This window comes from Camelus ferus, chromosome 14 (assembly GCF_009834535.1).
Source record: "Camelus ferus isolate YT-003-E chromosome 14, BCGSAC_Cfer_1.0, whole genome shotgun sequence".
Classification (NCBI taxonomy): domain Eukaryota; kingdom Metazoa; phylum Chordata; class Mammalia; order Artiodactyla; family Camelidae; genus Camelus; species Camelus ferus.
The window spans coordinates 50,537,227-50,549,758 of NC_045709.1; the positions used below are offsets into that span (position 1 = coordinate 50,537,227).

The window sequence follows — 12,532 nt, forward strand, 5'->3', positions numbered from 1 at the left end:
TTCTCCCTTCTTGTATCCAAGCTCTTTGTGCCATAGATTTTTGTAGTCCCTGCCACCATTGTGTGTGGGGGGTGCACCCCCCTAGCCCTTGTCTTTGGTCTTGTCTGGCTGTCTTGCCCTCCAGCCTCATCTCATCACTCCCCACCTGCACCAGGTCCACACATGCCCCAGGCCTTTACATCACATCCCCTTAGCCTCAAAGGTTAATTTCCTCTCTTTTGAACTTGGGTGCATTCACCTCATCCTCCACTTTATCTTCTTTTTGACTGTTTAATACGCGCATGCCTCAGGGATAAAACAGAGATTTGGGCAGAATTTCTAAATAAAATTTGGGATTCCCCTTTTCTAGCTCTCACCTTTCCAGGATTCCTCCATTCACTTACTAGTGACGGTGATTATCCCAGACTCTTTCCTCAAATTCCTTAGGCCAGAAAGTGTGGCTTTTCTATCAGTTTAGATTGTCCTTCATCTAAACTAGGGCCCATGTTAATCTACATTTAAATCACTCCCAATCAGATTAAATGATCCTGAAACACTTTGAATGTGTTTCCTTTGCCACTGTAAAAAGAGGCACCTTTTTGCAGAGAGTAGCAGGAGGCAGGGATACAGGAGCTTGAAACTGCAGGCAATGGCTGTGGACCAGGTCAATCACCTCTTTTGTCAAGGTGAGACTTCCTTATTCAGAATGCAAATTATCTGCCTCAGATGCCTTTACCACTGTTGTCTCTCCATGTTCTAAAGTTCTGTGACTTTCCTGGTGGGATCAGAGGTGGGAGAGAAGACCCCTTCTCTCCATTCCCTTTTTACGTGGCTGTACAGAGGTACAGTTGGCATACAACAAACGGCACAGATTTAAACTGAATCATTTCATGTGCTTTGATTTGTGTGCATCCCTGGAAACCATCGCCACACTCAAGACAGTGAACATATCCATCACTCCTCAAATTAATGTGTGTCCCTTTGTGATCCCCACCTTCCTTCCTTCAGCTCCTTCTCTCCAGCCAGGAAACCACTAATCTGCGTTTAGTCTCTGTAAATTATTATGTAGTGGTAGCTCCTTGTGGTTTTGATTTGCATCACCCTAATGACTAATGATCCTGAGGATCTTTCCATGGGCTTATTTGCCATTTATTTATCTTCTCTGGTGCAATGTCTTTCAAATGTTTTGACTGCTTTTTATTAAATTGTTAGCTTTTTTTTTTTACTATTGGGTTTTCAGAGTTTTTTAATATATTCTGGATACATATTCTTTACCAGATATATTAACAGTGACTTTTAAAGAGCATAAGTTATGTGAAGCCTGAATTTCTGACCCACATAAATACAAGATACCATAAAATGGTGGTTGGTTTCAAGTCACTGGGTTTTAGGGTAGTTTATTACATAGCAGTATATTATCAGAACATCCACCACGGGATCTTTAAACTTTAATCACCAAGGAATGAAGAAGGAGAGGAGCAGAAATGGAGTCAGGCGGCAGATACAAGGATTAAATCTGTTTTTTGCCCTACCTGGTGGCTCTCTTTTCACTCCTCTGGGAAGCCAGATCTCTTTTTGAATTCTGTAGGTCCTGATAAAAAAGAAGAAAACTTAAGCTGCTTCTTCGCAGAAATGAGGCTACCTTCCTTTCTGTGTCACTTATTTTGGAAAATAGGACTTTGGTAACAAAGAAGACAGATCCTTGAGGCACCCTTGAAGTTGGTGGGTCCCTGGCAAGGACCCATGGAGTGGTCCTCACGGTCTTCAGTAAACTTTTGAAGTAGCCACATCTCCCTCGGTGTTCCTGGTGACCCACCTCTAGTAGGCTCCTCTTCCTTTTCCACCCGGGGGCCTTGTATACTGTCTCTATCCTTTTATCTGTTAAAACTGATAAGAAAGAACCTGGTATCAGTCATTTCTGTTTTGGGGGCCTTATGTTTGCTTTTATTTCACCTCATAGCCTGTGAAAGTTCTTTTGTGTACACATTTACCCTCTCTGAAGAGTTCCGTGGAACATCTTTCATTCATTCATCTACTGATGTTTGATGATTCACTTCCACTACAGTATCATCAAGCCCTGCTCTATGCCTAGTGCTGAGGACACGATGGGGCATGAGTTTTAGTGGCTGCTCTCAGGGAGTTTGTAGAGTGATGTCATCGGCCCTCTGGCCAGCAGTAGGTATGCGGTGGACCCAGGAGTTCTTCCTGAGATACCCTTTTATCCATCTGGAAGATGACTGGGTCCAACTGTAAAATATTTCCAGTGAACACACCCCCACTTCCTGTAAAACATGTCAGTCCAAGAGCTGCTGAGGCTCTTGCAGTTCAGGGGAAGACACCTCAGGTAACCTCTGCGGGAAATTACACCTTGTTCTTCCACAGAAGGAAGTGGGGGAGGGGGTGTGAACTTTCTATGTGAGCAATATTCTCAGACTACAGTTGATGGCTGGTTACTTTCCTCAGCAGACATGCCTCTGGTACCTCAAGATGATAGGTTTGGAAGTCCTGAAATACCTCCCTCCTTTTCCAAATGTGAAATTGAAGGGGAGTACTTTGATGGATTTCCTGCACTAAATGGCACCTGAACATTTGCAGACACAATGTCATCAGAGCATTGCTTGACGCTTATATGGCATGAGTTGTCAAGAAGTAGGGCAATTCAATGTGGGAGAAAATCAATTAAAAATATGAGTGGAAAAAGGTGTAGTGAACAAAGTTGTTAATAAAGCTCCTCTTGCTTCTAAATGCAGAATGAAACATCACAAAAGAAAATGGAGATATCTAAGCAGACCAGAAGTCCAAGTGGCTTCTGCTCTGAAGTATCAAAGCTATACATAATGGCAAGGACCGTTCTCAAAACCCATACAGACTGTCAGCAGTGGGAGGCCAGATTCTTCCTCTCTTAAGCTGAAATAGGCTTGTGTTATTGCTTAACGTTTTTGTTTGCAGTTGTTTTGAAAAATAACTTTGGGCTCAATAAAGGAAATGCAGTGGCTGTAACAGTTAAAGTATTTGAAGAATCGGAAATGTTTTAGATTCTGTAAGTCTGCAATTAAAATTACTTAGGGTCATTTTTTGTTATAATAGTGATACTCATTGTTATAAATCTTGAAAATACAGATAAGCAGAGATCACATCTCAACTATTAATATTTTATCATGTAGCTTTTTGGTCTTTTTTCTTTATTTGCTTTTGTGCATTTGTCTTAATTATGAAAGGAATACAATTAAATTCAAGGTATAAAATGTGACAGAAAGATGCAACCCAATAGGAGAAAGTGCTTCTTCACCCAGATAATCACTAACAAGAGTTCATTGTCAAGTTCCACTCATATATATATATACACACACACACACACACACACACACACACACACACACATACAGTAGGGCTGCTTTATGACCTAGTGTTTGTCCAATCATACAATTTTGTAAAATATTCTTCTCTACATCATCATTTTTTATGGGACGAACTCAGCAATTTAATTATTCAAACTGTTATTAATATTTAGGTTGCTTTAATGTTATGATCGTCCTGATTAGGTATTTGTATATATCCTTAGGATAAACTTCCAGAAGGAGAACGTTAGATCAAATTGGATCAAATGTTTTTTTAACTTTTAAGGTGTCTCTTGAGATAAAAATAAAAACAGTCCTCCAGGAGAGTTTTACAAATTTCGATTTCTAACAGCAGAGTATAAGAAAGCATCTTTCTCTCATTGTCGCCTATGTTGAGTATTATTTTTTCATCTTCTCTTATCTGATTCTAAGAATATCTTATTAATGTACCTTATATTTCTTTAATTGCTGGGAGGCCATGACTATGCAACTTTCCAGTATAGAGGAAACAGTAAAGTGAATGAATTTGAGTATAGTCATTGGGGCTTATCTGGGTAACTTGGATCAAAGTGACTTAAAGTGAGAAAGTTGCTGTTTAGCATTTTGTAAGATGAAGTAGGATGTGGGGCAATAATTAACTCAGAGATCCTGCGCCAACAGCTCAAGTCCATGTTTATTTCCCATAAGAAATGACAGCAGGATGAGATACACTGGGAGCAAAGACTGAAGCAATGAAGCCCCTTGTGGGGCCACCATGTTTCTTTTTCCTTTGGGAGAGTTTCTTGGCTTTGAGTTCTCTGGTGTCTCTACCTTTGACTTTGAAAAGCTGGACAACCACTTCGAATGCTTTTCTTATTTCTGTAGGAGTTGTTAGAACCAACCCATTTTGGAGAGCTGGTCTACACACCTGAACTTCATTGTGCATAACTATCTTCTCTCCTCTGCCCCTTTCATCCCTGGACAGCACCTTAGACCCACTTGTGGAGCTTTCAGAACAGTTCATACTTCTCTCGCCTCTCCATCCCCTTGGACCAAATAAGTTAGAGTCTCTGGGCAGTGGGCTCTGAACAGAGTGGTGTTTTATTAAAAGCTCCAGATATGACACTAGTGTGCATCCAGGCTAAAGAACTGCTAGACTAAGTTATTTCCACCCTTCAGTTATCACAGGAACCACTTCTCTTCATACCATCCTCCTCTGCGTATACACGTCTTTGATTGAGAAGACTTAGAATGGTATGGTGAACACCATACAGTTTTACTGCATAGGTGCACATAAAACTAATTGTGATAAGTATCACAAGGATGCCTTCTCATTAAATCAACTATCTCTCCTGCAAGATACAGTTCAGTGTGTTATATGTGTTGATATCAGCAAATAAATCATTCCCTTAGCTTCAAAGATGTGGGTTTAGAAGTTCAGCCAAGGGACCAGAAGTAGATATTGGTGTTCTGAAGCAGCCTATGAGCCGGAAGAAACTGTCCTAACTGAAGCCCTGTCCTGACCAGGCCAGGCAACCAGGCCGCAATCCCCAGTCTGTCTTCTTTACTTTCTGGCTGACCCCACAGGTATGGGAATCACCAACCACACTGGCTGGCCCAACCCATGGCTCCCACTATGGTTTTGCTTCAAACTCTCTCTCTTTAGTTTGGCTGTGATGTGGGACTTTTTGCAGTTTCCCTCAAGTGTCTCAGAACTGGTCCAAAATGTTTATCTTTCCCCCCTGCTTCTGAGAAACCATAGGAAAGAAAAGATTCAAGCCAAGCAAAGAAGTCTGCTCCCCTAGCAACACTCATCTCCTTTTCTGTGGTCTTCTCCAGTTCCCTCTTTGGAAAGCTTCCCCATTCCCTAGAACAGTGGGCGAGAGACAAAAGTGTGTATCTGACATGCCAAGACTATGCTCAGTATTCACATAGTGCTGTGTCAGCAGAAAAGTTCTCCTCAGCACTTTTAAATCCATTAACTCTTTTCTATTTCAGTACTTGGGGCTTTGCTCCCACTTGCTGCTGGGGGAAATGAAAATGCGGTGTAAAGAAAATGAAATCATGGTCAAAGACCTACTGGCGTAAAGACTTTAGCAAGTTACAGCTCTCTGAGCTTTAATGTTCTAATCTGTAAAGTCCTTAATAACACCTGCCCTGCTAGTCCTGCAGGCTTGTTGCAAACGGAATGACATATGGGAAAATACGATTTGAAAACTGTCAAGTGATAAACACCTCTTTATTGATGTTTAACTTATAAACAATAAAATGCACAGAGTTCAATACATTTTTGCCAACTACATGCAACTGTGTAAAAATATCCAAAGCAAGATACAAACGCTCACCATCACAGTAGAAAGATCCATCTTGCCCTTTTACGATTCATCCACACTGCATCTCTCACCACCACACAGAAAACGATCATTCTACAGCCATAGATTCATCTCCCCTGTCCTTTAACTTTAGATGAGTGGAAGAATACAATATGTGTTTGTCTGTGTGTGTTTGATCTTGCTCTCTAAAACAGTACCAGTGAGATCTACGTATGTTTTGCATATAATTCCTTTTTATTGCTGAGGAGTAATTCACTGTGTGAATATACCAAGTTTTGTTTTTCAATACTCCCATTCATGGATACTTGGGTTATTTCCAGTCTTAGCTATTATGAATAAAACTACTGTGAACATTTGTGTCCATATTATTTGATGGATGTACACTTTCATTTCACTTGGGTATGTACTCAAAGTGGAATTGCTGGATTGTAGGGTAGGTACAACTTCACCTTTATAAGAAACTATTAAAGTGCTTTCCAAAGTAGTTTTATAAGTACCCCAGATGCTCCATATCCTTGCAAATCTTTTCGGTCTCTGTAATTTCAGCCACTCTAGTAGGTTTCAGTACAGTTTTAATTTGCATTTCCCTAATGGCTAATCATCTTTTCATGCACTTATTAGGTTATCTGTATATGCTCTTGGGTGAAGTGTCAAGTCTTTTATGTACTTAGAAATTAGATTGTTACTAGATAGTTAAACTTGTTTTTTGTTTCCATTCTTAAATAGCTAAAAATCCCTCTAATTTTATCTGTTCACTTCCTTAGCAAATACAATTGAGAACAAATTTAAGAACAGCATTCTAAATCTAAGAGCCAATGTTTTTCCAAACTTCAATGTTAACACAAGTCACGTAGGTATCCTGTTAAAATGTTCATTATGATTCAGTAGGACTTGGGTACGGCCCAAGAGTCTGTATTTCTATCAGGGTGCTTCAAGATGTCAATACTGCTGGCTCAGTTACCAAGTTTGAGAAGCAAAGTTCTTCAACCTCATGTTTTCACATATAGCTTTGTTGTGCTGTTTTGCTGTGCCAGCCATGTGACTTGCTTTGTCCAGTGGGACGTTAGCAGTGGTGACAAAGCAGAGGCTTGAGGAGCACTGGTGCATTCAGGTTTGCCCTTGCTTGTTTCTCTGTGTTTAGACTCTTGAAGAAAGAGAAAGACACATGGTGATGTACTTGGCCAGTGTTTCCTCAGCGCCTACCATTTATCAAACATGTACTCTGGATCAGGCAACATGTAGGTCACCTACATTTTCTCAGAACAGGTCTCACAATAACCCTATGCAGAGGTGGTACTACTGAGGACACTGGAACCTAGAGAGGTTCAACCACCCAGAAGCACTAAGCCCTGAAACTAGGATTTAAATCCTTTTTTTTTTTTCCTGACTCTAGATAAAGTTTTAGCAACCAGGGTTAGGCAGACTAAAGCAATCCCTGGAAAGGGAGACAAGGACTGTAGAATATTTTGGGGCAGCAGTGGGGAACTGGAAGGGGTTTCTCTGGTCCCCTTACGTCTCCTTTATGCCTGCTCTTTCCTCCATCAAAAGATCATCCATTACCTGTAGCCCCAAAAAATCTGTGTAACAAACTACCCTAAAAACTCACCAGCTTAAGGCAAAAAGTATTTATTTAGCTTAAAAGTTTACAAGTCACTAATTTGGGTGGTGGTGGGCAGCGTATTTCTTCCCGAGTCCATCACGTTCCTGCCCCAGCTAGCAGTCAGCAGACCCCCACACACATGCGTGAGAAATTATGATGTTTTTTATATTTATGTATTTTATATAATTATCATTTTATTTGTATTATATTTTTAAAAACAGAGCGATGACAGACACCAGTATTCAAGATAATGTGTAAAAAGCATTACTATACTAGGTGCTGTTTCAGGCAGAGCCCGCTGTTCAGATAGTTGGGTGGCTTTTGCTGAGGGACCAAAATATTTTATTTTTATGGGTAATAATTTTATTCATAATATTGATTTCCTAAACTCACTATCTGAGTCTGGGCTGATAAATCTGTCTTTAAAAGATCTTAAATCTTCTCCTAAAAGTTAATTTTACATGTAACATCCTTCTCTTGACAGCTACATCAACCCTACCAGGGTTGTTTTCTTCAGGTTGAACCACAACTTATTTCAACTAAAAAAAAAAAAAAAAAAAAAAATTAGCAGCAAGTCCACATTCAAAAAGCGGTTTGGAAGATTGCTTAACTTGGTAAGTAAGATGGACTTCCAGTGATTCTGGTCAGTAGCTGAATAAAGCTGAATGATGAAAATGACACACACTCTAGGTTACTAAACTCGATTTTCTTGTGTGCCCTCTTTATCTTGTGATTTTTATTTATTTTTTTAAAATTATTTTTCAGGCTGTTGGACAATATACACTTCATGGTTTGGGAAAGACATTTACTGATCTGTGGTTCCCCTAAAGCTAAAGAAAAGAATCTTGGAGGGAAAACATGTTACTTTATCAGAACTAGTAAAAGATGGAAAGTGCCTTTGTGGTTAAACTGAGGGAGCAGAGCTCTGTGACCTGAGTCTGATTCTGTTGCTATATATCATGAGTGCCTGGAACAATGATTGTTACGAGCCAAGAGCTGAAAAGCAGTTTGTCTGTCTAATGTTTCATTTATTATTTTCTCTCGGGAACAACTCATTCAGATAGTAGCATCCCGGAGAGATCAGAAAAAGGAGTGGTTTATGTATGAATAACCCTGGATGACATGCACCTAGACATTTTGAGCTCAAAGTTGGGTACTTAAAACAGGTCTGCCGTTCAGCTGGTCACTTGAGGTATTATCTCAAGAATGGATAATAAGTCTTCTCTTGGGTTTTAGGTTTGGATAAACAGGGGGAAATAGATAATGAGCTTGGACTGTATATATTGCTCACAGCAGTACATAGAGAACAATGTTCTGAGAGGTCAGGCAACAATAATAAATAATGGATTGTAAAATGTAAATCTGGAGAGAGAAGTTTTCTCCTGGGCTTTAATCTTGAAGGGTTCCTAGAGCCTTTAAAAAGTATGTAACATTCTGTAGTCTTGAGCAAGAATGACAAATAACTTCACTGTCAGTATACCAGAGACAGAAGCAGCATGAGAGAGAAATAGATGCAATTTCATAAGAAACAAGATGGAAACAAAACAAAATAAAACCAGTAGAAATAGAAGCTGCAGAGTAGGACACTCTCTTCTTGGCCCGAGCTATCGTTAAATCAGTTATTAATAATTAATTTTTGTAAAATAGATACTGGCCTTTCTTTTGGCAGATGCTAAATGTAAGGTGCTTTGCTGGAGAGATGGCTATGGCATAGGCAATAGTTATAGCTCAGGAAATTAAAGTGAAAAAAAGGCATTCTCCACCAAATTTTTCTTAACATTTTCTTTTGATTTTTTAAAAAATATTTGATTCTGAAATGGTAAGAGAGCATCCAAATATGAGAGGAGTATTTCTTCTCTTCTTTTTCCCGTTTTCTATTTATGGAACCCAAGCTTCTAAGAGTCTGGCTGGGTTAATTATTATTATCATTATTGTAAGTTTTACTAACTACGGCTTGATGGCAGATCTTTTGGCAAATATTAGAATCAGATCTCTCAAGAGTCAAGACATATGTAGCCCATATGACAGAAGGCATGAAGAGATAAATAATATAGTTCTGAACTCCTGCAATTAGCAGTGTCTTGGCATCCTTTTTCTACCTAAAGGGAGATGCTTTGCAGACAAGACTAATACAGAACATTTTTTCCTACCCCCAAAGGCAAGAATTAAAAAAACAAAAACTTCGCACGTCACAGTATAACCGCCTACACATGACTCTGAACAAAGTATTTAGAAATAATGTTCTAGGCCAGGCAAATGGGAAGAGGAGTCATTCTCTAAATTGAAGTAAATGGCAGTGGCATTTTTCTGAGTCTGTTGGAGGAAACAATTTCCTTTAAGAGTTAATGAGGACCTTGCTCTCTGAAGTCTGAACTTTGAGCAATTCCAGAGAGACTTAGAATTTTCTCTATTTAGTTACAAGGGAAAAGAAATTATGGGTGCAGTTGATTCGGTCCAAAGCAGACTGGGACAAGAGCAAGGAGGTAAATCAAAAAGATGTAAACATGAGGGAACATAGAACATTAAAAATATCCCTCCATCCCCATGAATTCTGCAGTGAGTCGGGCCAGGTAATGATGGAACACCACTTTGGACCGCCTACCGCTCGTTGTACTGACGGGTACTTCTGTCAGTTGTGTACTCAGATGTCTACAGTCCTAAACTTCAGAATGTAAGTTCAGTCATTCTAGCTCAGTTCTTGGTGCCTTCATCTGGTCATGCATGAAACAACCTCGTGTATTGGTGTGGATCTATAGCTGAACCACCTGGACCCCAACTGGCAAGATGGTAGCTTAGGCTAAATAAACAGCATCCCTTCTACCATGTTACATCCTACGATTCCCTTCCTCTCTGGAAGCCATATACATTATACACACACCTCGTGAGAAGTAATATTCTGACTTCAGAAATGGATGCTAATATTGTGTTTCTTTTTTTTCTTTTTTCTTTTTTTTTTTAAGTTCTCAAAACATCTGTGCCTTTACCAAGGGAGGGAAGGGGAGAGGATACATAAATGCTGGCGGTTAGGTCGAATCCACCCGAACCATCCTCGGCAGCCACGGTCCTCGCAGACGGGGGCAGTCACCACTCCGTCTTCTTCTCGTCCATGGACACGCCCCCAGGACCCAGGGCCACCACCAGCAGCAAGCCTCCGATCACCGACATGGTCTGGAAGAAGTCGTACTTCAGGAAGTTGTGAATGGGCTTGTAGACGGGAATGGTCCAGAAGGCGTTGAAGTACACGTTGATGGCGAACAGCCAGACCACGAGCGTCAAGGCGGCCAGCTTGGTTTTAAAACCGATGGCCACTAAGATCATCTGAGCTGTGCCCACGATGTTCTGGAGAATCGAGAAGAAGCTGGCGTCAAAGTGGAGGAGGGTCATGAACATCAAGACGAGCAGGACCCTGCCTCCGAGCTGCATGTACTGGCGGGGGGAGCTCTCGCGCATGGTGGGGACGCCCGCAAACATGCTCTTCCCTTCAGAACGGGACTCCGCCAGGAGCAGCAGCAAGCCTCCTCCCAGGGCCAGGTTCCTCATCAAAAACTTCAGGTCCCAGAGGATGCTGTAGGCGACGGTCTGCAGCGCTATGATTCCGAAGAGCCCGAAGCAGGCGTACTGCACGAAGTTCCTGCTCAGCACCAGGATGCAGCCCGTCAGCTGCCCGAGCAGGCTGAGGAGCACGAAGGAGGAGGCCAGCAGGTAGCCACAGCTCCAGGTGCTGTCGATGTAGTCACGCTGCTCGCTCCACTGGAACCACATGCGGATGCCGTCCTCCAGGAAGGTGCTGATCAGGCAGAGGCACGCCACGTGCGGCAGGTACTGCTTGGTGACGCGCAGGAACTGGTCGGCTAAGTCCTCGGCCGTGCCCATCAGGTCGTTCTAGCCCATGGAGGCGGCGGGAAGCTCCGCTCGCTCGCTCGGTCGCTCCCTCGGCGCCCGCGCCAGCTGCGGCCTCCACAGGAAGTGCCCGGCGGCCGGCCTCGCTCGGCGTCCGCGGCTCCAGCGGCTGCCACGTAGGCCAAGCCTTAAAGGGGCCGCCGCTAATATTGTGTTTCTGATTGTAAGCTACTCAGCTTTGTAATACCACCAAAAGGATGAAAGTCACTTGCCTGTTTACAATGCTTTATAAGCTACCAGAGCTTTTATTTCTATTTTCTTACTTTTTTCTATCCCCGTTGGGTAGATACAGATTTTTAAAGATGAGAAATCAAGTTGAGGTAACTTAAATAACAAACTTGGGTCATGTTTCTAGTCAAAAGACCTATGATTAAGGTTTTCTTTTTTGAAAAAATCTTAACAATCCTGCTGCCTCACCATTCTTTCCAGCATAAACTACCAGAGAACTGTTTCCAAGGCATAAATAAAGACTTTCTTAGGAAGGCTCTTTTTGTTGACCATTATCTGAACTTCTCTTTCTCACTGCTAAGTTTGTTCTAACCACAATCTTATTACATGCAATTTAGTCAATTTTTGTTTAATAAAAGTCCTCTTGTAGGAATATTATATACTTTCTATTGTTGAATTTAAAAAACAATAAGTAAGTATGCATTCTGTGAGAACAATGCAAATGTATATTCTTTAATAAGAAATGACACAATTCTCAGTTGCTGGCTTCCAATCTAAGAATGGTAAAACAGGCAGATTCACTTTATGAAAAAGGGTTTGCAAAGCCCTTAATAAAATGAATGGTGTTGTACAAACAGAGGCTTTGTAACTGCGAGGTGGGGAGGCTTGAATAAACTGCGCTTTCCTTCTGATAAAAATGAAAGAATTGACCCATTTGAACTTTCATTCTTCACAAAGATTCATTAAACATAATCTATCAACTTACCAAGGTGATCTTGAACATGAATAAAAGTCTATGCTGTATCAAGGATAAAAGGCAGATATTTTAGTTTGTTTTTTAAGAATATTTTTCATTTAGTGAATGTTATGGAGAGCAAAAGTTAAAATAAATACTGTATTTTTTCCCCAAAGCTACAGTAAATAATTCCAAATTCTCCCCATGCCTGTGATAAAATGGCTGTTGTAGTTTCTATAAAGGATCCTTAACCTGATTGTGAAATTATGGAACTTTTACAACTGTGGAGAAAAGGAAATGCCATGTTGTCCAATCTGGAATTTTATTGATTATTTTCCCTTCACTATATTTATTTTCTGAGACCCTCAATCCTAAAACTCAGCACTGATTCCATTCTTCTAGTCTGAGACTTTTAGTTTACTGCTTATATAATATATACTTTCTATTATTGGAAAATAATTTAAACGTATGATTTTTTTAAAGGAAATGCAAATTGATA

The 12,532-nt window shown here is 40.7% G+C and overlaps 1 protein-coding gene across 1 annotated transcript; it reads right to left on the reverse strand.

Annotated features, from left to right (window-relative positions):
• Positions 1-10,159: 10,159 nt before the first annotated feature.
• On the reverse strand, positions 10,160-11,196 carry LOC102520290 (surfeit locus protein 4). Its single transcript, XM_014561976.2, has one exon. The coding sequence runs from the start codon at positions 11,100-11,102 to the stop codon at positions 10,311-10,313; it is 792 nt and encodes a 263-aa protein (XP_014417462.1). The 5' UTR covers positions 11,103-11,196; the 3' UTR covers positions 10,160-10,310.
• Between the last annotated feature and the right edge of the window lie 1,336 nt (positions 11,197-12,532).

Bases quoted from the DNA above. Each gene is read 5' to 3' on its own strand.
- LOC102520290 (XM_014561976.2), bottom strand. From the start codon at position 11,102: ATGGGCACGGCCGAGGACTTAGCCGACCAGTTCCTGCGCGTCACCAAG.